General features: G+C 46.8%; 1 protein-coding gene across 1 annotated transcript in view; it reads left to right on the top strand.

Moving 5' to 3' along the window:
* Positions 1-4175: 4175 nt before the first annotated feature.
* The window catches only part of LOC115107263 (fibronectin type III domain-containing protein 4-like), an 80341-nt gene continuing 57041 nt past the window's right edge, over positions 4176-27475 (top strand). Inside the window, exons 1-2 of the mRNA XM_065008562.1 lie at positions 4176-4251; positions 20738-20853. Of these exons, the coding sequence (XP_064864634.1) occupies positions 4176-4251; positions 20738-20853 (192 nt within the window). The remainder of the gene's footprint in view (positions 4252-20737; positions 20854-27475) is intronic.

Raw genomic sequence — 27475 nt, forward strand, 5'->3', positions numbered from 1 at the left:
TGTTATGGTACGATGCCCAAATTGAGCAGGTGTTTAATTATAGTTTAGTTGAAACTCTATGTCGAAAGATGACCAGCGAGTGTCCTGTCTCTTCTTGCTGCTAAGTTCGCTCTCGCTCACAGCCAGCACTTTGTTTTGTCTAGTGAGAGATGTAGCATAGAGATAGCCTATGTAGCATAGAGATAGCCTACGTAGCATAGAGATAGCCTACGTAGCATAGAGATAGCCTATGTAGCATAGAGATAGCCTAAACATCATGTTTGTTTTTTTTTACTACAGAGCGAACATGATCTGTGGAAAGTTACTACCATCAATATCAGCCATGGAGATGCTAACATGATCTGATGTTGAAAGTTATCTAGCCCATCAATATCAGCCATGGAGATGCTAACAGTACTGTTGTTCTTTATGGATGTTGCCATGGTTTCTATGTGCTCAACATCATCAGCCTACTGTGGAGACTGGCACCCTATTCCCTATGTAGGGCACTACTTTTCACCAGGGCCCATAGGGCACAATAAAGGGAATAGGTTACCGTTCGGGAGTCAACCATATAGCTTTTTGTCCAGCCTAGCATTAGCCTATTATATATTATACTAGAGTTGCCATTACAGCTGCCTGATCCCACATTGTCTATTTGTAGAAATAGCTTGACATCGTTGCAGTGTTTTGGAGGATCTATTGTGAATGATCGCTCCTTATAACACAACTTGTATGCTCAGGTAGCCTAGTGATTAGAGTGTTCGACTAATAACCGTAAAGGTTGCTGGATCGAATCCCCGAGCTGACAAGGTAAACATCTGCCGTTCTGCCCCTGAACAAGGCAGTTAACCCACTGTTCCCCGGGCGCCGAAAACATGGATGTCGATTAAGACAGCCCCCCTGCACCTCTCTGATTCAGAGGGGTAGAATTAAATGCGGAAGACACATGTCAGTTGTATCTCCGCCTCCTTCTACATTGCTCATGAAGACCATCTTTTTGCCATTGCAGGATCATGATTAGTTTTATTGTTGGGTAGGTTTTAGTACACAATATATGATGACCACTGTCCAGGGTATTGGGGATCTGTTGTGAAAACAAACGCTCCCTTCGACAGATCCCGTATGCTCTCGAAAATTGCACACGAAGTCCTGTGATTACAGTATTTTGACCGAATAACTAATTCCAACAGCTGTTAAGTAGATGATCTGTTGCAAGTAACAGTGTTTTTACGGTGGAGGACCTGCAGCACGGTGACACATAACTATGATAGTCGTATTATTTCAGTGTGTGTCTTCGCCCTTAAAGGGCACACCGTAGGGGACATGCTGTCACTATCCGTCTACGTTCTGTCAACCACAGACACACATGTTTTTTCTTCAACCACAGGCCTGAATCCATGTAACAACAACCTTCAAAAAGCCTTTGTTTACCCCCCCATGGCCCAGGAGAGGAGAGAGGAAGCCTTTGTTTAGCCCCCCATGGCCCAGGAGAGGAGAAAGGAAGCCTTTGTTTAGCCCCCCATGGCCCAGGAGAGGAGAGAGGAAGCCTTTGTTTAGCCCCCCATGGCCCAGGAGAGGAGATAGGAAGCCTTTGTTTAGCCCCCCATGGCCCAGGAGAGGAGAGAGAGGAAGCCTTTGTTTAGCCCCCCATGGCCCAGGAGAGGAGAGAGAGAGAGGAAGCCTGTTTTTAGCTCCCCATGGCCCAGGAGAGGAGAGAGAGAGAGGAAGCTATGGCCCAGAGAGAGGAGAGAGAGGAATTTTTAGCCCCCCATGGCCCAGCCCAGAGAGAGAGAGAGAGGAAGCCTGTTTTTAGCCCCCTATGGCCCAGGAGAGAGAGAGAGAGGAAGCCTAGCCCCCCATGGCCCAGGAGAGGAGAGAGAGAGGAAGCCTGTTTTTAGCCCCCATGGCCCAGGAGAGGAGAGAGAGAGAGGAAGCCTATTTTTAGCCCCCATGGCCCAGGAGAGGAGAGAGAGAGAGGAAGCCTGTTTTTAGCCACCCATGGCCCAGGAGAGGAGAGAGAGAGAGAGGAAGCCTTTGTTTAGCCACCCATGGCCCAGGAGAGGAGAGAGGACGCCTTTGTTTAGCCCCCCATGGCCCAGGAGAGGAGAGAGGACGCCTTTGTTTAGCCCCCCATGGCCCAGGAGAGGAGACAGAGGAAGCCTTTGTTTAGCCACCCATGGCCCAGGAGAGGAGAGAGAGAGAGAGAGAGAGAGGAAGCCTTTGTTTAGCCACCCATGGCCCAGGAGAGGAGAGAGAGAGAGAGAGAGAGGAAGCTGTTTTTTTGTTTAGCCACCCATGGCCCCCTTTGTTTAACATGGCCCAGGAGACGCTTTGAGATGGAGAGAGAGAGAGGAAGCCTTTATTTAGCCACCCATGGCCCAGGAGAGGAGAGAGAGAGGAAGCCTGTTTTTAGCCACCCATGGCCCAGGAGAGGAGAGGGAGAGAGAGAGAGAGAGAGAGAGAGAGAGAGAGAGAGAGAGAGAGAGAGAGAGAGAGAGAGAGAGAGAGAGAGGAAGCCTTTGTTTAGCCACCCATGGCCCAGGAGAGGAGAGAGAGAGGAAGCATTTATTTAGCCACCCATGGCCATACTATTTGACCCTAAACAGAGAGTACACCGTGGCAGAATATCTGACTACTGTGACTAACCCAACATTAAGGAAAGCTTTAACTATGTACACACTCAGTGAGCATAGCCTTGCTATTGAGCCCGCTGTAGGCGGACCTGGTTCTCAAGAGAAGACAGGCTATGTGCTCACTGGCCCTGAAATGAGGTGGAAAGTGAGCTGCACTTCCTAACCACCTGTCAAATGTATGACCATATTAGAGACACAAACAGTGCATTCAGAAAGTATTCAGACCCCTTGACTTTTTACACATTTTGTTATGTTAAAGCCTTATTCTAAAATGGATGAAATTATTTTATTTTTTCTCATCAATCTATACACAATACCCCAAAATGACATCACAATACCCCATAATGACATCACAATACCCCATAATGACATCACAATACCCCAAAATGACAAAAGCGAAAACAGATTTTTTTGTAACGTTTGCAAATGTATACAAAACGAAACACAGAAATACCTTATTTACAGAAGTGATCAGACCCGGAGTACTTTCTGAATACACTGTACTTCCCTCAGATTACACAGACCAACAAATTATTTAAAAACAAACCCAATGTTGATAAACTCCCATATCTACTGGATGAAATACCACAGTGCGACATCACAGCAGCAAGATTTGTGACCTGTTGCCACAAGAAAAGAGCAACCAATGAAGAACAAACACCATTGTAAATACAACCCATATTAATGTTTATGTTGATTTATTTTCTCTTTTGTACTTTAACTATTTGCACATCATTACAACACTTTACATAGACATATTATGACATTTAAAACATCTCTTTTCCTCTGGAACATACGTGAGTGCAATGTTTACTATTCATTCTGTACTGTTTATTTCACTTTTTGTTTATTGTCTTTCACTTGCTTTGGCAATAAAGCCCCTTAAATTGAAATTGAGAGAGAGAGATCAACATGAATAAATGATCAGAAAGCAGTGCTTACTAGATTGAGGCGCGCTGCCTGTAGCGTATAGCGCTACTGGAGCACTGTCCGAGGTGCTGAAGGTCTCAACGCATCCCTCTCATTGTCTTTTAATCACAGGTTACCTGTAGCCTATTCATTGTACATGATACATGACTAGCTCCTAGGAGATTGAGAATCACACTTGAAGATGGCATGAGCGTTATATTTTTGGTGGAAGCCTCTTTTTTTAATAAATCCTTGGAGAAGATCGAAGGCATCGGAACGCCGTGAGATTTCATTTGGACAAGACGGTTTGAGAAAAGAGAGGAGGTGAGGAGGCTCTGCTATCCGAGGGATGGTTAACGAATACATATTGGATTATTGTTGACGTGAATGTACCGGGACATGTTGACAAAAATGTTTGTTAATGTGATCTCTTTTGTCACATATCTGAAGGTAGTTAACCTACTCTGAATAGGGTAATTGGACTCGGTTTCAACGATCACTTCGGATAATAGGGATGATTCGTGAAAGGAAATGTCCTAATTTGCTATAAATTGCAGCAGGCATTAAGTTGCCGAAAAGTTGGGTACTTGAAGAAGATCGGACATTTATGCATTTTGGTCTATAGATCTGGGACGAATAAAACGTCGAGCCATGTCTCGTCTGCTTGTGTTGGTGAACTGTGCTGTCCAGTTGCTCTTCTCCAGCCACATGTTTGTGGTCACAGCAAGTAAGTTCATATTGAATATTATTGTCATGGCTTTCTTATTTTTCTCTAACGAGCTGTTTCTGCCAATCCTTTCTCTAACGAGCTGTTTCTGCCAATCCTTTCTCTAACGAGCTGTTTCTGACAATCCTTTCTCTAACGAGCTGTTTCTGCCAATCCTTTCTCACTCACTGTGCCAACACAGAATATCCATCTGGAAATGTGGACATTGTATGCGCTTTCGCCAACGATAGGTTGGTGGGTAAATGCTGAGCAGACAATATTTAATTCACCATTTATTGTGATGGATTTTAAATTATTCAGACGCATGTAACATGTTGACTTGATCGTTCAACTTTTACAAGTAACCTTCACTTGGTTATTTTGCAAATCTGTTTCTAATTAGCCAGTGATTATTAGTTAATAGTCATTAACCATAGTTATTAACCATAGATATTAACCATAGATATTAACCATAGTTGTTATTTATTTCACCTTTATTTAACCAGGTAGGCTAGTTGAGAACAAGTTCTCATTTGCAATTGCGACCTGGCCAAGATAAAGCAAAGCAGTTCGACACAAACAACAACACAGAGTTACACATGGAGTAAAAAAATATATATACAGTGAGTGCAAATGAGGTAAGACAAGGGAGGTAAGGCAATAAAATAGGCCATGGTGGCGAAGTAATTACGATATAGCAATTAAACACTGGAGTGATAGATGTACAGAAGATGAATGTGCAAGTAGAGACACTGGGGTGCAAAGGAGCAAGATAAATAGATAAATACAGTATGGGGATGAGATAGTTGGATGGACTATTTACAGATGGGCTATGTACAGGTGCAATGATCTGTGAGCTGCTCTGACAGCTGCTGCTTGAAGTTAGTGAGGGAGGTAAGAGTCTCCAGCTTCAGTGATTTTTGCAGTTTGTTCCAGACATTGGCAGCAGAGAAGTGGATGGAAAGGCGGCCAACGGAGGAATTGTCTTTGGGGCTGACAAGTGAGATATACCTGCTGGAGCGCGTGCTACAGATGGGTGCGGCTATGGTGACAAGTGAGCTGAGATAAGGCTGGGCTTTACCTAGCAGAGACCTGTAGACAGTGGGTTTGGCGACAAGTATGAAGCGAGGGCCAGCCAACGAGAGCGTACATGTCGCAGTGGTGGGTAGTATATGGGGTTTTGGTGACAAAACGGATGGAACTGTGATAGACTGCATCCAATTTGTTGAGTAGAGTGTTGGAGGCTATTTTGTAAAGGACATCGCCGAAGTTGAGGATCGGTAGGATGTTCAGTTTTACGAGGGTATGTTTGGCAGCATGAGTGAAGGATGCTTTGTTGCGAAATAGGAAGCCAATTCTAGATTTAATTTTGGATTGGAGATGTTTAATGTGGGTCTGGAAGGGGAGTTTACTGTCTAACCAGACACCTAGGTATTTGTAGTTGTCCACATATTCTAAGTCAGAACCGTCCAGAGTAGTGATGCTGGACGGGCGGGCAGGTGTGGGCAGCGATCGGTTGAAGAGCATGCAATTAGTTTTACTTGTATTTAAGAGCAGTTGGAGGCCACGGAAGGAGAGTTGTATGGCATTGAAGCTTGCCTGGAGGGTTGTTAACACAGTGTCCAAAGAATGGCCAGAAGTATACAGAATGGTGTCATCTGCATAGAGGTAGATCAGAGAATCACCAGCAGCAAGAGCAGCATCATTGATGTATACAGAGAAGAGAGTCGACCCGAGAATTGAACCATGTGGCACCCCCATAGAGACTGCCAGAGGCCCAGACAACAGGACCTCTGATTTGACACACTGAACTCTATCTGAGAAGTAGTTGGTGAACCAGGCGAGGCAGTAATTTGAGAAACCAAGGCTGTTGAGTCTGCCGATAAGAATGTGGTGATTGACAGAGTAGAAAGCCTTGGCCAGGTTGATGAATACGGTGAGCTTCTAAATGGTCGGTGATCTGTTTGTTAACTTGGCTTTCGAAGACCTTAGAAAGGTTCGGTAGGATAGATATTGGTCTGTAGCAGTTTGGGTCTAGAGTGTGGGTCTAGCTGGGGTCTAGTTTGGGTCTAGCTGACCACGGCAGCTTTCCAATCTTTGGGGATCTCGGATGATACGAAAGATTGGTTGAACAGGCAAGTAATAGGGGTTGCAACAATTTCTGAAGATAATTTTAAAAAGAGAGTGTCCAGATTGTCTAGCCATCGTTATTAACCGTATTTATTAACCTCTTAAGTCGACCCTCTACTTTTTCGAACATTCTGTTAAAAATCGTGCAACATTTCAGCGCCCTGCTACTCAGGCCAGGAATATAGTATATGCATATGATTAGTATGTGTGGATAGAAAACACTCAGACGTTTATAAAACTGGTTAAATCACGGCTGTGACTATAACAGAACGTGCGTTTCATCGAAAAGTGCAGGAAAATCTGATCACTGAAAATGGAAATAAATATCCATGCGCTACGTCCAGGAATTGTTCAAAGTGAACCGGATTAAATGAGGCCGAGGTTGCAGTGCCTACAGCTTCCACACGATGTCTAGAGTCTTGCCATTTGATTCGGCTTTGATTCTTGGTCAAACCGACACAAGGGAACCGATTCCCTCCGGTCTCCGACCGGATGTTTTGGTCGAGATCTCTCCGGACATGTTTTTCCAGACGGACACCTGATGAATTTTATCGCTTATTAACGTGTACTAATACCTAAAGTTGCATTACAGTTTATCGTCGACTTTTTGAATTTTAAAAAATGACGTTACGTTATGAAACGCTATTTTTTTTCGTTTATCACACAGTCTTCATAGATCGATATCTAGGCTATATATGGACCGATTTAATCGAAAAAAAGACCCAATAGTGATTATGGGACATCTAGGAGTGCCAACAAAGAAGATGGTCAAAGGTAATGAATGTTTTATATTTTTATTGTGCGGTTTGTGTAGCGCCGAATATGCTAATTATTTTGTTTACGTCCCCTGCGGGTCTTTTGGGGTGTTACATGCTATCAGATAATAGCTTCTCATGCTTTCGCCGAAAAGCATTTTAAAAATCTGACTTGTTGCCTGGATTCACAACGAGTGTAGCTTTAATTCAATACCCTGCATGTGTATTTTAATGAACGTTTGAGTTTTAACTAATACTATTAGCATTTAGCGTAGCGCATTTGCATTTCCAGAGCTCTAGATGGGACGCCTGCGTGCCAGGTAGGAGCAAGAGGGCAACAATTTCTGAAGATAATTTTAGAAAGAGAGTGTCCAGATTATCTAGCCATCGTTATTAACCGTAGTTATTAAGTCATACAGTATAATTGCATGTGTTCCCTTTGCTAAATGTGGACGACATTGTTTCTTGTATTCCCACGATACAGTTGATTCAATCACTGGACATCTACAACAAAGGCTTTTTTGAAGACAGTGGAAACTTTGACATCTATTGTATCCTCAATGATTTACCATTGTGTATCCATCCATTAACCTGTTAAAGGTTAGGGTGCATTATTTCTACTTTTTGATAAAAAGCGTCCAAAATATCAACGTCCTGCTACTCATGCCAGGAATATAGTATATGCATATGATAAGTATGTGTGGATAGAAAACACTCTGAAGTCTCTAAAACTGGTTAAATCATGTCTGTGACTATAACAGAACTTGTGTAGCAAAACCCCACTGTTCAGAATCTCTTTTTTTTTTATCCATTGAATACAGATCGCCCCATCATAAATGACAATGTCTGAAATGTAGCTACTTTTTGTTCATTTTTTCAGGAAAATACATGTAAAAACAGCCTAATTATTTACAAGGTAATAGTGAGCTTTACAGAAAATAGCTTATGGTCACACCGTGAATAAATAAAAGTAGGTAATTCTATCGGATATTTTTTTTAAAGTCCTGCATCATCTTGTCACAGGAGGATTTGGTTGATGTGGCATTCCGGTAACAACGACATCGGTCGTTACGGGAGGATTTGGTCTGGTTGATGTGGCATTCCGGTAACAACGACATCGGACGTTACGGGAGGATTTGGTCTGGTTGCTGTGGCATTCCGGTAACAACGACATCGGTCGTTACGGGAGGATTTGGTCTGGTTGCTGTGGCATTCCGGTAACAACGACATCGGACGTTACGGGAGGATTTGGTCTGGTTGCTGTGGCATTCCAGTAACAACGACATCGGTCGTTACGGGAGGATTTGGTCTGGTTGCTGTGGCATTCCAGTAACAACGACATCGGACATTACGGGAGGATTTGGTCTGGTTGCCGTGGCATTCCAGTAACAACGACATCGGTCGTTACGGGAGGATTTGGTCTGGTTGCTGTGGCATTCCAGTAACAACGACATCGGACGTTACGGGAGGATTTGGTTGCTGTGTGCATTCCGGTAACAACGACATCGGTCGTTACGGGAGGATTTGGTCTGGTTGCTGTGGCATTCCGGTAACAACGAAATCGGACGTTACGGGAGGATTTGGTCTGGTTGCTGTGGCATTCCGGTAACAACGACATCGAACGTTACGGGAGGATTTGGTCTGGTTGCTGTGGCATTCCGGTAACAACGAAATCGGACGTTACGTCGGACAACTTGTTTTGACCAGTGACAATTGTCGTGTTATAATTGTCTACACACATGTAGTTAGACCAAGTATAAACTGGCCATTAGACTAATGCATATACATCCATATGCATTGCAAAATAAGAAAACATATAGGCCAATAGTAGGCATGGTGAATTCACGTTGTACCTCAGAACTTTCCATTTTAATCAAGGTTTCTCACAATCCGTTCTCTAATCTCTCTCTGAATTCACAGAACGCTGCAATTCTCTACGTTTGAAGTGGGTTTGAAAACGCGGGGCTTCCGTGGGCCCGCACCTTGGGTTGTGTGCTTTCTGTCCAGTGGGAAGAAGCGTGCTGCCCACTCGGTTGACAGTCGATTGATGTGGCGCGCATTGATGTGTAATCTCTGCGGGGGGAAAGGAATTCTCAGAGCCATCAGGAACAGGAAAATCATTAGAATAATCATTAGGACTGTCCTAAATATGAATGGCTCACTGCAAACAGACCTGGATGATGAAATAGCTGTGGAACTAAGGTTGGCCATTCTGAATGCACCGAGACAGTTGGGATTTACAATCTGTCTATTTTAATTTGAACATCCAATATAACTGAGCTAAATTTTATGGTTCCCCATTAAGTTTTATTTTAACGAAATGACATGACGTCATTGAATAAATGGGGTATTATGGTGTGAAATATATTTTAGAAGGGGACAAATCAGGTGGACATGAATTGCCCATATAAACTGGAGAAAAAAAAGTTGTTTCAATTATTTTTTCATTAAGTAACTAGTGTTACCTGAACAAAACATGTTTTGCACAAATGTAGATCCAATTTGACAAAACCGTAGATTAAAATTTTGTCAATTTAAAATGATGTATTTGCTCAACTTGTCTCTTATGTTCATTCAACTAGAAAATATTATTTGGGCATTTCACCTAAAATAAAAGGATGTTGACCTAATTAGAAACACACAGTGCTTTTGACAAACAATGTTTTCAACTTAGAAAACGTATTTGACACATTTAAATACATGATTATGTTGTGCATTTTCATTTTTACAGTGGTTATTATTCAGCATGTCCTCATCTGGGACTTTAACTCACAACCTCCTGGTTCACAACCTCCTGGTTCACAGCCTCCTGGTTCACAGCCTCCTGGTTCACAGCCTCCTGGTTCACAGCCTCCTGGTTCACAACCTCCTGGTTCACAGCCTCCTGGTTCACAGCCTCCTGGTTCACAACCTCTTGGTTCACAGCCTCCTGGTTCACAGCCTCCTGGTTCACAGCCTCCTGGTTCACAGCCTCCTGGTTCCCTCCTGGTTCACAGCCTCCTGGTTCACAGCCTCCTGGTTCACAACCTCTTGGTTCACAGCCTCCTGGTTCACAGCCTCCTGGTTCACAACCTCTTGGTTCACAGCCTCCTGGTTCACAACCTCCTGGTTCACAGCCTCCTGGTTCACAACCTCCTGGTTCACAGCCTCCTGGTTCACAGCCTCTTGGTTCACAGCCTCCTGGTTCACAGCCTCCTGGTTCACAGCCTCCTGGTTCACAGCCTCCTGGTTCACAGCCTCCTGGTTCACAACCTCTTGGTTCACAGCCTCCTGGTTCACAACCTCCTGGTTCACAGCCTCCTGGTTCACAACCTCCTGGTTCACAGCCTCCTGGTTCACAGCCTCCTGGTTCACAGCCTCCTGGTTCACAACCTCTTGGTTCACAGCCTCCTGGTTCACAACCTCCTGGTTCACAGCCTCCTGGTTCACAGCCTCCTGGTTCACAGCCTCCTGGTTCACAACCTCCTGGTTCACAGCCTCTTGGTTCACAGCCTCTTGGTTCACAGCCTCACAGCCCTGGTTCACAGCCTCTTGGTTCACAGCCTCTTGGTTCACAGCCTCCTGGTTCACAGCCTCTTGGTTCACAACCTCCTGGTTCACAACCTCTTGGTTCACAGCCTCCTGGTTCACAGCCTCCTGGTTCACAACCTCTTGGTTCACAGCCTCCTGGTTCACAGCCTCCTGGTTCACAGCCTCTTGGTTCACAGCCTCCTGGTTCACAGCCTCCTGGTTCACAGCCTCATGGTTCACAACCTCCTGGTTCACAGCCTCCTGGTTCACAGCCTCCTGGTTCACAGCCTCCTGGTTCACAGCCTCCTGGTTCACAGCCTCCTGGTTCACAACCTCCTGGTTCACAGCCTCTTGGTTCACAGCCTCTTGGTTCACAGCCTCCTGGTTCACAGCCTCTTGGTTCACAGCCTCTTGGTTCACAGCCTCCTGGTTCACAGCCTCCTGGTTCACAACCTCCTGGTTCACAACCTCTTGGTTCACAGCCTACTGGTTCACAGCCTCCTGGTTCACAGCCTCCTGGTTCACAACCTCTTGGTTCACAACCTCTTGGTTCACAGCCTCTTGGTTCACAGCCTCCTGGTTCACAGCCTCTTGGTTCACAGCCTCTTGGTTCACAGCCTCTTGGTTCACAACCTCCTGGTTCACAACCTCCTGGTTCACAACCTCCTGGTTCACAGCCTCTTGGTTCAAAGCCTCTTGGTTCACAACCTCCTGGTTCACAGCCTCTTGGTTCACAGCCTCTTGGTTCACAGCCTCCTGGTTCACAGCCTCCTGGTTCACAACCTCTTGGTTCACAGCCTCTTGGTTCACAGCCTCTTGGTTCACAACCTCCTGGTTCACAACCTCCTGGTTCACAGCCTCCTGGTTCACAGCCTCTTGGTTCACAGCCTCCTGGTTCACAACCTCCTGGTTCACAACCTCCTGGTTCACAACCTCTTGGTTCACAGCCTCCTGGTTAACAGCCTCCTGGTTCACAACCTCTTGGTTCACAGCCTCCTGGTTCACAGCCTCTTGGTTCACAGCCTCCTGGTTCACAACCTCTTGGTTCACAGCCTCCTGGTTCACAGCCTCTTGGTTCACAGCCTCTTGGTTCACAGCCTCCTGGTTCACAGCCTCTTGGTTCACAACCTCCTGGTTCACAACCTCTTGGTTCACAGCCTCCTGGTTCACAGCCTCCTGGTTCACAGCCTCCTGGTTCACAACCTCTTGGTTCACAGCCTCCTGGTTCACAGCCTCCTGGTTCACAGCCTCTTGGTTCACAGCCTCTTGGTTCACAGCCTCTTGGTTCACAACCTCCTGGTTCACAACCCCCTGGTTCACAACCCCCTGGTTCACAGCCTCCTGGTTCACAGCCTCCTGGTTCACAGCCTCTTGGTTCACAGCCTCTTGGTTCACAACCTCCTGGTTCACAGCCTCTTGGTTCACAGCCTCCTGGTTCACAGCCTCCTGGTTCACAACCTCCTGGTTCACAGCCTCTTGGTTCACAGCCTCCTGGTTCACAGCCTCTTGGTTCACAGCCTCTTGGTTCACAACCTCCTGGTTCACAACCTCCTGGTTCACAACCTCCTGGATCACAGCCTCCTGGTTCACAGCCTCTTGGTTCACAGCCTCCTGGTTCACAACCTCCTGGTTCACAACCTCTTGGTTCACAGCCTCCTGGTTCACAGCCTCCTGGTTCACAGCCTCTTGGTTCACAGCCTCCTGGTTCACAACCTCCTGGTTCACAACCTCTTGGTTCACAGCCTCCTGGTTAACAGCCTCCTGGTTCACAACCTCTTGGTTCACAGCCTCCTGGTTCACAACCTCTTGGTTCACAGCCTCCTGGTTGACAACCTCTTGGTTCACAGCCTCCTGGTTCACAGCCTCCTGGTTCACAACCTCTTGGTTCACAGCCTCCTGGTTCACAACCTCTTGGTTCACAACCTCCTGGTTCACAACCTCTTGGTTCACAGCCTCCTGGTTAACAGCCTCCTGGTTCACAACCTCTTGGTTCACAGCCTCCTGGTTCACAGCTTCCTGGTTCACAGCCTCCTGGTTCACAGCCTCTTGGTTCACAGCCTCCTGGTTCACAGCCTCTTGGTTCACAGCCTCTTGGTTCACAGCCTCCTGGTTCACAGCCTCCTGGTTCACAGCTTCCTGGTTCACAGCCTCCTGGTTCACAGCCTCTTGGTTCACAGCCTCCTGGTTCACAGCCTCTTGGTTCACAGCCTCTTCGTTCACAGCCTCTTGGTTCCAATCTTCCTGTTCGACACCATGTCTGTTACTTTATCAAAATTATTTGAAAGAGAAAAATATATATATTTGATCTTGTAGGCCTGCTGCCGATAGCTGACAGGAGTCCCCTGGTGTGTGTGTGGTGACTGTAGAGACGTAGACAGGAAGGAACAGGACAAGACATGTGGTGACTGTAGAGACGTAGACAGGAAGCAACAGGGCAAGACATGTGGTGACTGTAGAGACGTAGACAGGAAGGAACAGGACAAGACATGTGGTGACTGTAGAGACGTAGACAGGAAGGAACAGGACAAGACATGTGTTGACTGTAGAGACGTAGACAGGAAGGAACAGGACAAGACATGTGGTGACTGTAGAGACGTAGACAGGAAGGAACAGGACAAGACATGTGGTGACTGTAGAGACGTAGACAGGAAGGAACAGGACAAGACATGGGGTGACTGTAGAGACGTAGACAGGAAGGAACAGGACAAGACATGTGGTTACTGTAGAGACGTAGACAGGAAGGAACAGGACAAGACATGTGGAGACGTAGACAGGAAGGAACAGGACAAGACATGTGGTGACTGTAGAGACGTAGACAGGAAGGAACAGGACAAGACATGTGGTGACTGTAGAGACGTAGACAGGAAGGAACAGGACAAGACATGTGGTGACTGTAGAGACGTAGACAGGAAGGAACAGGACAAGACATGTGGAGACTGTAGAAACGTAGACAGGAAGGAACAGGACAAGACATGTGGTGACTGTAGAGACGTAGACAGGAAGGAACAGGACAAGACATGTGGTGACTGTAGAGACGTAGACAGGAAGGAACAGGACAAGACATGTGGTTACTGTAGAGACGTAGACAGGAAGGAACAGGACAAGACATGTGGAGACGTAGACAGGAAGGAACAGGACAAGACATGTGGTGACTGTAGAGACGTAGACAGGAAGGAACAGGACAAGACATGTGGTGACTGTAGAGACGTAGACAGGAAGGAACAGGACAAGACATGTGGTGACTGTAGAGACGTAGACAGGAAGGAACAGGACAAGACATGTGGAGACTGTAGAAACATAGACAGGAAGGAACAGGACAAGACATGTGGTGACTGTAGAGACGTAGACAGGAAGGAACAGGACAAGACATGTGGTGACTGTAGAGACGTAGACAGGAAGGAACAGGACAAGACATGTGTAGACTGTAGAGACGTAGACAGGAAGGAACAGGACAAGACATGTGGTGACTGTAGAGACGTAGACAGGAAGGAACAGGACAAGACATGTGGAGACTGTAGAGACGTAGACAGGAAGGAACAGGACAAGACATGTGGAGACGTAGACAGGAAGGAACAGGACAAGACATGTGGTGACTGTAGAGACGTAGACAGGAAGGAACAGGACAAGACATGTGGTTACTGTAGAGACGTAGACAGGAAGGAACAGGACAAGACATGTGGAGACGTAGACAGGAAGGAACAGGACAAGACATGTGGTGACTGTAGAGACGTAGACAGGAAGGAACAGGACAAGACATGTGGAGACGTAGACAGGAAGGAACAGGACAAGACATGTGGTGACGTAGACAGTAAGGAACAGGACAAGACATGTGGTGACTGTAGAGACGTAGACAGGAAGGAACAGGACAAGACATGTGGTGACGTAGACAGGAAGGAACAGGACAAGACATGTGGTGACTGTAGAGACGTAGACAGGAAGGAACAGGACAAGACATGTGGTTACTGTAGAGACGTAGACAGGAAGGAACAGGACAAGACATGTGGTGACTGTAGAGACGTAGACAGGAAGGAACAGGACAAGACATGTGGTGACTGTAGAGACGTAGACAGGAAGGAACAGGACAAGACATGTGGAGACGTAGACAGGAAGGAACAGGACAAGACATGTGGTGACTGTAGAGACGTAGACAGGAAGGAACAGGACAAGACATGTGGTGACTGTAGAGACGTAGACAGGAAGGAACAGGACAAGACATGTGGAGACTGTAGAAACGTAGACAGGAAGGAACAGGACAAGACATGTGGTGACTGTAGAGACGTAGACAGGAAGGAACAGGACAAGACATGTGGTGACTGTAGAGACGTAGACAGGAAGGAACAGGACAAGACATGTGTAGACAGGAAGGAGGAACAGGACAAGACATGTGGAGACTGTAGAGACGTAGACAGGAAGGAACAGGACAAGACATGTGGAGACGTAGACAGGAAGGAACAGGACAGGAAGGAACAGGACAAGACATGTGGTGACTGTAGAGACGTAGACAGGAAGGAACAGGACAAGACATGTGGTTACTGTAGAGACGTAGACAGGAAGGAACAGGACAAGACATGTGGAGACGTAGACAGGAAGGAACAGGACAAGACATGTGGTGACTGTAGAGACGTAGACAGGAAGGAACAGGACAAGACATGTGGAGACGTAGACAGGAAGGAACAGGACAAGACATGTGGTGACGTAGACAGTAAGGAACAGGACAAGACATGTGGTGACTGTAGAGACGTAGACAGGAAGGAACAGGACAAGACATGTGGTGACGTAGACAGGAAGGAACAGGACAAGACATGTGGTGACTGTAGAGACGTAGACAGGAAGGAACAGGACAAGACATGTGGTTACTGTAGAGACGTAGACAGGAAGGAACAGGACAAGACATGTGGTGACTGTAGAGACGTAGACAGGAAGGAACAGGACAAGACATGTGGTGACTGTAGAGACGTAGACAGGAAGGAACAGGACAAGACATGTGGAGACGTAGACAGGAAGGAACAGGACAAGACATGTGGTTACTGTAGAGACATAGACAGGAAGGAACAGGACAAGACATGTGGTGACTGTAGAGACGTAGACAGGAAGGAACAGGACAAGACATGTGGTGACTGTAGAGACGTAGACAGGAAGGAACAGGACAAGACATGTGGAGACTGTAGAGACGTAGACAGGAAGGAACAGGGCAAGACATGTGGTGACTGTAGAGACGTAGACAGGAAGGAACAGGACAAGACATGTGGTGACTGTAGAGACGTAGACAGGAAGGAACAGGACAAGACATGTGGTGACTGTAGTGACGTAGACAGGAAGGAACAGGACAAGACATGTGGAGACTGTAGAGACGTAGACAGGAAGGAACAGGACAAGACATGTGGTGACTGTAGAGACGTAGACAGGAAGGAACAGGACAAGACATGTGGTGACTGTAGAGACGTAGACAGGAAGGAACAGGACAAGACATGTGTAGACTGTAGAGACGTAGACAGGAAGGAACAGGACAAGACATGTGGTGACTGTAGAGACGTAGACAGGAAGGAACAGGACAAGACATGTGGAGACTGTAGAGACGTAGACAGGAAGGAACAGGACAAGACATGTGGAGACGTAGACAGGAAGGAACAGGACAAGACATGTGGTGACTGTAGAGACGTAGACAGGAAGGAACAGGACAAGACATGTGGTTACTGTAGAGACGTAGACAGGAAGGAACAGGACAAGACATGTGGAGACGTAGACAGGAAGGAACAGGACAAGACATGTGGTGACTGTAGAGACGTAGACAGGAAGGAACAGGACAAGACATGTGGAGACGTAGACAGGAAGGAACAGGACAAGACATGTGGAGACTGTAGAGACGTAGACAGGAAGGAACAGGACAAGACATGTGGTGACGTAGACAGTAAGGAACAGGACAAGACATGTGGTGACTGTAGAGACGTAGACAGGAAGGAACAGGACAAGACATGTGGAGACGTAGACAGGAAGGAACAGGACAAGACATGTGGTTACTGTAGAGACATAGACAGGAAGGAACAGGACAAGACATGTGGTGACTGTAGAGACGTAGACAGGAAGGAACAGGACAAGACATGTGGTGACTGTAGAGACGTAGACAGGAAGGAACAGGACAAGACATGTGGAGACTGTAGAGACGTAGACAGGAAGGAACAGGGCAAGACATGTGGTGACTGTAGAGACGTAGACAGGAAGGAACAGGACAAGACATGTGGTGACTGTAGAGACGTAGACAGGAAGGAACAGGACAAGACATGTGGTGACTGTAGTGACGTAGACAGGAAGGAACAGGACAAGACATGTGGAGACTGTAGAGACGTAGACAGGAAGGAACAGGACAAGACATGTGGTGACTGTAGAGACGTAGACAGGAAGGAACAGGACAAGACATGTGGTGACTGTAGAGACGTAGACAGGAAGGAACAGGACAAGACATGTGGTGACTGTAGAGACGTAGACAGGAAGGAACAGCACAAGACATGTGGTGACTGTAGAGACGTAGACAGGAAGGAACAGGACAAGACATGTGGTGACTGTAGAGACGTAGACAGGGTGTGTCATCACCAGACATTGGCTCCACTAGGCAGACCTGTATCTAACCCTGACCCCAGCAGGGTGTGTCATCACCAGACATTGGCTCCACTAGGCAGACCTGTATCTAACCCTGACCCCAGCAGGGTGTGTCATCTTAAAGTCTTAAAGACTGGTGGGAATGGATGACATTGTGTGAAGTTCCAAATTGCACCCTATTCCCTACCTAGTGCACTACTTTAGACCAGGACCCATAACCACCCTATTCCCTACATAGTGCACTACTTTCGACCAGGGCCCATAACCACCCTATACCCTACATAGTGCACTACTTTAGACATGGACCCATAACCACCCTATTCCCTATATAGTGCAGTACTATTAACCAGAGCTCATAGGGAATAGAGTGCAATTTGGGAAGTAAGTCTCCTCACTCTTGGAGTGATAGCTGGACCCCTGTCCCACTGACATTCTACCGTATCTGTCATTGGGTGGAATTGATTTTCTTTCTTATACTGTGTGTCATCGGTCACCTTGGTGGCAGAACAGAACAGAACAGGGAGGCCAGTATTGATTGTACCTGGAGATAAGAAAGAAGGAGGGAGAGAGGGACTGGAGATAGGAAGGAGGGAGGGAGGGACTGGAGATAGGAGGGAGGGAGGGACTGGAGATAGGAAGGAGGGAGGGAGGGACTGGAGATAGGAGGGAGGGAGGGAAGGAGGGAGGGATTTCCCAATTTCACCTTCATTTTCTCCTTTCATTTTTCTCCTCTCATGTCATCAACCTCGCGTGTGGCTCAGGATAACTTTATTAAAGGTTTGCCTGCCTTATCAATTTCCTAAAAGCGTCCTAAATGCAAAACATACTGCTAATATCAATGAATATCCAATCACTATCGGAATGCAATACCTAATTGGATTCTGCTAAAGGTAATTGGATTCCATAGTAATTTTGATGTTTTCAATTACGTTATCTGTCAATGCTTGCCGAAACTCTTTGCCATATCATGCAGCTATGTAGTCAGTCAGTCAGTGTAGTCAGTCAGTGTAGTCAGTCAGTGGAGTCAGTCAGTGTAGTCAGTCAGTGGAGTCAGTCAGTGTAGTCAGTCAGTGGAGTCCTCCAGCCACCTTCCCTCATGTTATACCTTACTTTATTATTTAAAGAACTTCATAAAAAAGATTGGTGTGTTTTTTAACCATCATGCCATGGGTTTTTTTAACCATCATGCCATGGGTTTTTTTAACCATCATGCCATGGGTTTTTTTAACCATCATGCCATGGGTTTTTTTAACCATCATGCCATGGGGTTGTTCGATGACAGATGTATTTATTTTAAATCTCTCACTTGATGGTTTCATTTCAGAGACACGCATAATCATGTCTTGTTGCAAAACGCTATATATCCGCCTCACTCTCAGAGAAATGAGTAGTTTACTAATGTCAAATGTAATAACTACGTTTTCTTTTTTTTTAATATAAATAACTGATCAAATGATACGTTTAGCAGATGCTCGTATGTAGAGCGACTTACAGTTAGTGCTTTCATCTTAAAGATAGCTAGGTGACCACATATCACAGCCAAATACACAGAACACAAACATTCTATTCCAGCTGAACAATGGATATATAACGTTCCGCAACAAAACCATTTTAATACATATCTAAAATCTAGAACCTGTAATATTTTATAAACACATGAAGGTACCCTTGAACAATTATTTCTGATAAAAAAACACGTGAAAATTAGTGGATAAAGCGTTTTGGATTACAACTCTCCAGCTAACTGGCTGTCGGGTTGGATGGGGAGTGTTGCTGCACAGCTTTTTTTAGGTCTCTCTCGATGTTTGATCGGATTCAAGTCCGGGCTCTGGCTGGGCTACTCAAGGACATTCAGAGACTTGTCCCAAAGCCACTCCTGTGATGTCTTGGCTGTGTGCTTAGAGTCATTGTCATGTTGGAATGTGAACCTTCACCCCAGTCTGAGGTCCTGAGCGGTCTAGAGCAGGTTTTCATCAATGGTCTCTCTGTACTTTATCTCTGTTCATCTTTCCCTCGATCCTGACTAGTCTCCCAGTCCCTGGTGCCTGAAAACAACCTCACAGTATGATGCGGTCACCAATGTGCTTTACCGTAGGGATGGTGCCAGGTTTCATCAGACCAGAAAATCTTGTTTCACATGGTCTGAGAGTCCTTTAGGTGACTTTTGGCAAACTCAAAGCGGGCTGTCATGTGACTTTTCCTGAGGAGTAGCTTCCATCTGGCCACTCTACCATATAGGCCTTATTGGTTGTCCTTTTGGAAGGTTCTCCCATCGCCGCAGAGGAATTCTGGAGCTCTGTCAGAGTGACCATAGCGTTCTTGGTCACCTCCCTGACATGGCCTTTCTCCCCTGATTGCTCAGTTTGGCTTTAGTTTAGAGTCTTGGTGGTTCCAAACGTCTTCCATTTAAGAATTATGGAGGCCACTCTGTGTTCCTGGGAACCTTCAATGCTGCAGAAATGTTTTGGTACCCTTCCCCAGATCTGTGCCTCGAGACAATCCTGTCTCGGATCTCTACGGACAATTCCGTCAACCTAATGGCTTGGATTGTGCTCTGACGTGCACCTGTCAACTGTTGGACCTTGTATAGACAGGTGTGTGCCTTTCCAAATCATGTCCAATCAATAGAATTTACCACAGGTGGACACCAATCAAGTTGTAGAAACATCTCAAGGATGATCAATGGAAAGAGGATGCACGTGAGCTCAATTTTGAGTCTTTAATCAAAGGCTCTGAATAATTACGTAAATACTTCTGTGAGGTACTTCTGTTTTATTTTCAATACATTTACAAAGATTTCAAGAAACTTGTTTAGGCTGTTTCATTATGTGGTATTGTGTGTAGATTGATGACGAAAAACATTAATTTAATCCATTTTAGAATAAAGCTGTAAAGTAACATAATGTGGAAGAAGTGAAGGGGGCTGAAAACTTTCCGAATGCACTGTATACAAACGGTCAGTTGCACCCCCTGGTACCGATACAAACGGTCAGTCACACCCCCTGGTACCTATACAAACAGTCAGTCACACCCCCTGGCACCTATACAAACGGTCAGTCACACCCCCTGGTACCGATACAAACGGTCAGTCGCACCCCCTGGTACCTATACAAACAGTCAGTCACACCCCCTGGTACCGTTACAAACAGTCAGTCACACCCCCTGGTACCGATACAAACAGTCAGTCACACCCCCTGGTACCTATACAAACAGTCAGTCACACCCCCTGGTACCGATACAAACAGTCAGTCACACCCCCTGGTACCGATACAAACGGTCAGTCACACCCCCTGGTACCGATACAAACAGTCAGTCACACCCCCTGGTACCGATACAAACAAATAATTCATTTACTTCTGTATCCTCACCCCTTTATATGTTATTGTTCCTCTCTCCTAAGACCGCCTCTCTGTCGGTCGCACCACCTTGAAACTAACTGAAATGAAAAATCTCCTTTCCTTTTAGAGACTTGCGTAATGTACTTTCCCCCTAACAAGCTCTTGTTCCTCTCTCCTCAGACCGTCCCCCTGCTCCTGTCAACGTGTCTGTGATGCACCTGAGGGCCGACTCAGCCACTGTCTACTGGGAGATACCTGAGGGTGAAGTCATCATCGGCTTCTCCATCTCACAGCAGGTGACTACTATGTAGTTATTATTAATAGTTATTAATTATCATAATATGAATTATTATTATTATCTAGCCTAATGGTCTTGTTGACAAAATATACAAATGTAATGGGTGGATGAGATATTGGTAAAGGTTTAGTTTGCTAAGTGAATTCCACTGTTAAGATGTTTATTTACTAAATGTCATTGTTGGAGAGGTTCTGTTTACATCAGTATTTGATGTGCTAAATGTCTGATGTGTTTTAAGGTGAATACAGACGTATATATACACTGCATGTTTACTACTGTCGCACTGTATGCATTCAGAAAGCATTCAAACCCCTTGACTTTTTTAAACATTTTGTTACGTTACAGCCTTTTTCCAACTTGTTTTGTTGTTGTATCAATCTACACACAATACCCCCAAATAATGATAAAGCAAAATGTTTGCAAATTCATTACAACTCAAAATTTCAAGAAGCACTCGCACATCTGAGCAATCTTTTTTTTGCAGGTGCGTGGTAACAGATGAACAAGATGTGGGGAAAAGGGAAAAAGGGCACACTGCTCTTCAATAAGCTTCACGTATCGGCCTCACGGCTTTAGTCAGAGCTTTATTCATTACAACTAAAATACTGAAATATCACATTTTACATAAGTTTTCAGACCCTTAACTCAGTACTTTGTTGAAGCACCTTTGACAGTGATTACAGCCTTTAGTCTTCTTGGGTATGACGCTACAATCTTGGCACACCTGTATTTGGGGAGTTTCTCCCCTTCGTCTCTGCAGATCCTCTCTGTCAGGTTGGATGGGAAGCTGCACAGATATTTTCATATTTTTTTGTAAAGTAGCAAACATTTCTAAAAAAACAATTTTTGCCTTGTCATTATGGGGTGTTGTGTTTAGATTTCTAAGGATTTTTTTTATTTAACTTGTGTAACTTTAACAAATTGTGTAAAAAATGCGAGGGGTCTGAGAACTTTCCAAAGTGTCATGTTATGTCTTGTCCCTGTGCTTTCCCTTCTCTTCGTTTCCCCCTGCTGGTCGTATTGGTTACTCTCTCTCGCTATCGTTCCGTTCCTGCTCCCAGCTGTTCCTCATTCTCCTAACGACCTCGTTTACTCTCTCACACCTGTCCCCTCTTTTGCCCTCTGATTAAGCCTCTATTTCTCTCTCTGTTTCTGCTTCTGTCCTTGTCGGATTCTTGTTTGCTTTGCCCTTGTCCCGTCCTGTCGTAATCTGCCTCTTCTTCAGATGCTGCGTGTGAGCAGGTGTCTCTGTCCTCTACGGCCCGCGCCTACCCAGAGGGACCTGCAGTCGGTTGCCGCTAGCCCTGCAATTCTCCTCTACTACTAGAAGGAGGACTCTCCTGCAAAGATAGAGGATTTATGTTTTCCCTGTTTGGACATCTCCTGTAAAGATTGAGGATTTATGTTTTCCCTGTTTGGACATTAAAAGACTCTGTTTCTGTTGAATCGCTGTTGGGTCCTTACTCATCTGCATAACAGAAGAATCCGACCAAGAATGGACCCAGCGACTTCGGATCCTCTCTACTCAGCCGTCGAGATCCAGGGAGCGATGCTAGGCAGACACGAGCAGGAATTGTCTGCTGCTCGACATGCCGTTGAGACCCTGGCCGCCCAAGTCTCCGACCTCTCGAAACATATTCACAATCTCCGCCTTGATCCACCGGCTACTTCCAGGGCTTCCGAGTCTCCGGAGCCCAGAATTAATAACCCACCGTGTTACTCTGGGGAGCCTACTGAATGCCGCTCGTTCCTCACCCAGTGTGATATTGTGTTCTCTCTCCAGCCCAACACGTACTCCAGGGGTACAGCTCGTATCGCCTACGTCATATCTCTCCTTACAGGACGGGCTCGTGAGTGGGGCACGGCAATCTGGGAGGCAAGGGCTGAGTGTACTAACCAGTATCAGAACTTTAAGGAGGAGATGATACGGGTTTTTGATCGTTCAGTTTTTGGGAAAGAAGCTTCCAGGGCCCTGTCTTCCCTATGTCAAGGGAATCGATCCATAACGGACTACTCTATAGAGTTTCGCACTCTTGCTGCCTCCAGTGACTGGAACGAGCCGGCGTTGCTCGCTCGTTTTCTGGAGGGTCTCCACGCGGAGGTAAAGGATGAGATTCTCTCCCGGGAGGTTCCTTCCAGCGTGGATTCTTTGATTGAACTCGCTATTCGGATAGAACGACGGGTAGATCTTCGTCACCGAGCTCGTGGAAGAGAGCTCGCGTTATCCGTTTCCCCCCTCTCCGCATCACTACCATCTTCCTCCAGTGGCTCAGGTGCTGAGCCCATGCAGCTGGGGGTATTCGCATCTCGACTAAGGAGAGGGAACGGAGAATCACCAACCGCCTCTGTCTCTATTGCGGTTCCGCTGGTCATTTTGTCATTTCATGTCCAGTAAAAGCCAGAGCTCATCAGTAAGCGGAGGGCTACTGGTGAGCGCTACTACTCAGGTCTCTCCTTCAAGATCCTGTACTACCTTGTCGGTCCATCTACGCTGGACCGGTTCGGCAGCTTCCTGCAGTGCCTTGATAGACTCTGGGGCGGAGGGCTGTTTTATGGACGAAGCCTGGGCTCGGGAACATGACATTCCTCTCAGACAGTTAGGGAGCCCACGGCCATGTTCGCCTTGGATGGTAGTCCTCTCCCCAGTATTCAGCGTGAAACGCTACCTTTAACCCTCACTGTCTCTGGTAATCATAGCGAAACCATTTCTTTTTTGATTTTTCGTTCACCTTTTTCACCTGTTGTTTTGGGCCATCCCTGGCTAGTGTGTCATAATCCTTCTATTAATTGGTCAAGTAATTCTATCCTCTCCTGGAACGTCTCTTGTCATGTGAAATGTTTAATGTCTGCTATCCCTCCTGTTTCTTCTGCCCCCTCTTCACAGGAGGAGCCTGGTGATTTGACAGGGGTGCCGGAGGAATATCATGATCTGCGCACGGTCTTCAGTCGGTCCAGGGCCACCTCCCTTCCTCCTCACCGGTCGTATGATTGTAGTATAGATCTCTTTCCGGGTACCACTCCCCCGGGGTAGACTATATTCTCTGTCGGCTCCCGAACGTAAGGCTCTCGAAGATTATTTGTCTGTAGCTCTCGACGCCGGTACCGTAGTCCCTTCCTCCTCTCCCGCCGGAGCGGGTTTTTTTTTGTTAAGAAAAAGACGGGACCCTGCGCCCCTGCGTGGATTATCGAGGGCTGAATGACATAACGGTTAAGAATCGTTATCCGCTTCCCCTTATGTCTTCAGCCTTCGAGATCCTGCAGGGAGCCAGGTTTTTCACTAAGTTGGACCTTCGTAACGCTTACCATCTCGTGCGCATCAGGGAGGGGGACGAGTGGAAAACGGCGTTTAACACTCCGTTAGGGCATTTTGAATACCGGGTTCTGCCGTTCGGTCTCGCTAACGCTCCAGCTGTCTTTCAGGCATTAGTGAATGATGTACTGAGAGACATGCTGAACATCTTTGTTTTCGTTTACCTTGACGATATCCTGATTTTTTCACCGTCACTCCAGATTCATGTTCAGCACGTTCGACGTGTCCTCCAGCGCCTTTTAGAGAATTGTCTTTATGTGAAGGCTGAGAAGTGCGCTTTTCATGTGTCTTCCGTCACATTTCTCGGTTCTGTTATTTCCGCTGAAGGCATTCAGATGGATTCCGCTAAGGTCCAAGCTGTCAGTGATTGGCCCGTCCCTAAGTCACGTGTCGAGCTGCAGCGCTTTCTCGGTTTCGCGAATTTCTATCGTCGTTTCATTCGTAATTTCGGTCAGGTGGCAGCTCCTCTCACAGCCCTTACTTCTGTCAAGACGTGCTTTAAGTGGTCCGTTTCCGCCCAGGGAGCTTTTGATCTCCTCAAGAAGCGTTTTACATCCGCTCCTATCCTTGTTACACCTGACGTCTCTAGACAGTTCATTGTCGAGGTTGACGCATCAGAGGTGGGCGTGGGAGCCATTCTGTCCCAGCGCTCCCATTCTGACGATAAGGTCCATCCTTGCGCGTATTTTCTCATCGCCTGTCGCCGTCGGAACGTAACTATGATGTGGGAAACCGCGAACTGCTCGCCATCCGCTTAGCCCTAGGCGAATGGCGACAGTGGTTGGAGGGGGCGACCGTTCCTTTTGTCGTTTGGACTGACCATAAGAACCTTGAGTATATCCGTTCTGCCAAACGACTTAATGCTCGTCAGGCTCGTTGGGCGCTGTTTTTCGCTCGTTTCGAGTTCGTTATTTCTTATCGTCCGGGCTCAAAGAACACCAAGCCTGATGCTTTGTCCCGTCTCTTCAGTTCTTCAGTAGCCTCCACCGACCCCGAGGGGATTCTCCCTGAGGGGCGTGTTGTCGGGTTGACTGTCTGGGGAATTGAGAGGCAGGTAAAGCAAGCACTCACTCACACTCCGTCGCCGCGCACTTGTCCTAGGAACCTTCTTTTCGTTCCCGTTCCTACTCGTCTGGCCGTTCTTCAGTGGGCTCACTCTGCCAAGTTAGCCGGCCATCCCGGCGTTCGGGGTACGCTTGCTTCTATTCGCCAGCGTTTCTGGTGGCCCACTCAGGAGCGTGACACGCGTCGTTTCGTGGCTGCTTGTTCGGACTGCGCGCAGACTAAGTCCGGTAACTCTCCTCCTGCCGGCCGTCTCAGACCGCTTTCCATTCCCTCTCGACCGTGGTCTCACATCGCCTTAGACTTTATTACCGGTCTTCCTTCGTCAGCGGGGAAGACTGTTATTCTAACGGTTGTCGATAGGTTCTCTAAGGCGGCTCATTTTATTCCCCTCGCTAAACTCCCTTCTGCTAAAGAGACGGCACAAATCATCATTGAGAATGTTTTCAGAATTCATGGCCTTCCGTCAGACGCCGTTTCGGACAGGGGTCCGCAATTCACGTCTCAATTTTGGAGGGAGTTTTGCCGTTTGATTGGGGCTTCCGTCAGTCTCTCTTCCGGTTTTCACCCCCAGTCTAACGGTCAAGCAGAACGGGCCAATCAGACGATTGGTCGCATCTTACGCAGTCTTTCTTTTCGAAACCCTGCGTCTTGGGCAGAACAGCTCCCCTGGGCAGAATACGCTCACAACTCGCTTCCTTCGTCTGCGACCGGGCTATCTCCTTTTCAGAGTAGCCTCGGGTACCAGCCTCCTCTGTTCTCGTCCCAGCTCGCCGAGTCCAGCGTCCCCTCCGCTCAGGCTTTTGTCCAACGTTGTGAGCGCACCTGGAGGAGGGTCAGGTCTGCACTTTGCCGTTATAGGGCGCAGACTGTGAGAGCCGCTAATAAGCGTAGGACTAAGAGTCCTAGGTATTGTCGCGGTCAGAGAGTATGGCTCTCCACTCTTAACCTTCCCCTTATGACAGCTTCTCGCAAGTTGACCCCGCGGTTCATTGGTCCGTTCCGTATTTCTCAGGTCGTTAATCCTGTCGCAGTGCGACTTCTTCTTCCGCGACATCTTCGTCGCGTCCACCCGGTCTTCCATGTCTCCTGTGTCAAGCCTTTTCTTCGCGCCCCGTTCGTCTTCCCCCCGTCCTTGTCGAGGGCGCACCTATCTACAGGGTTCGGAAGATTATGGACATGCGTCCTCGGGGCCGTGGTCATCAGTACCTAGTGGATTGGGAGGGTTACGGTCCTGAGGAAAGGAGTTGGGTTCCATCTCGGGACGTGCTGGACCGTTCGCTGATCAATGATTTCCTCCGTTGCCGCCAGGTTTCCTCCTCGAGTGCGCCAGGAGGCGCTCGGTGAGTGGGGGTACTGTCATGTTATGTCTTGTCCCTGTGCTTTCCCTTCTCTTCGTTTCCCCCTGCTGGTCGTATTGGTTACTCTCTCTCGCTATCGTTCCGTTCCTGCTCCCAGCTGTTCCTCATTCTCCTAACGACCTCGTTTACTCTCTCACACCTGTCCCCTCTTTTGCCCTCTGATTAAGTCTCTATTTCTCTCTCTGTTTCTGCTTCTGTCCTTGTCGGATTCTTGTTTGCTTTGCCCTTGTCCCGTCCTGTCGTAATCTGCCTCTTCTTCAGATGCTGCGTGTGAGCAGGTGTCTCTGTCCTCTACGGCCCGCGCCTACCCAGAGGGACCTGCAGTCGGTTGCCGCTAGCCCTGCAATTCTCCTCTACTACTAGAAGGAGGACTCTCCTGCAAAGATAGAGGATTTATGTTTTCCCTGTTTGGACATCTCCTGTAAAGATTGAGGATTTATGTTTTCCCTGTTTGGACATTAAAAGACTCTGTTTCTGTTGAATCGCTGTTGGGTCCTTACTCATCTGCATAACACAAAGAGTTTCAAAACAAAACCTCACGATCAAAAAAGCAGAGATAGCAGTCCAAAATATTATCCAAACTACAATATTCGATTATATGACTAGAATGCTTTAGATTTCACCCACAAAAATTCCAGTTGTTACCAGCATCAGATGAGATGACCATTCCAACATTATTGTATGACAGTTTCAAACCCAATATTCACAGTCGGAAAAATGCAACAAAGTATTAGTTAAATATTCAAATTATGCTAAAAATATGAAGATGGTATCAATTATAATGAGAGAATAGATACAGTGAAGAGAAGAACAACCATTCATGCATAATGTGGATGGATATAGCACTGTAGGCCTTAACATGTTCACGATTTCTCAGCAATACCTAA

Source organism: Oncorhynchus nerka, linkage group LG24 (genome assembly GCF_034236695.1).
Source record: "Oncorhynchus nerka isolate Pitt River linkage group LG24, Oner_Uvic_2.0, whole genome shotgun sequence".
Taxonomy (NCBI): Eukaryota; Metazoa; Chordata; class Actinopteri; order Salmoniformes; family Salmonidae; genus Oncorhynchus; species Oncorhynchus nerka.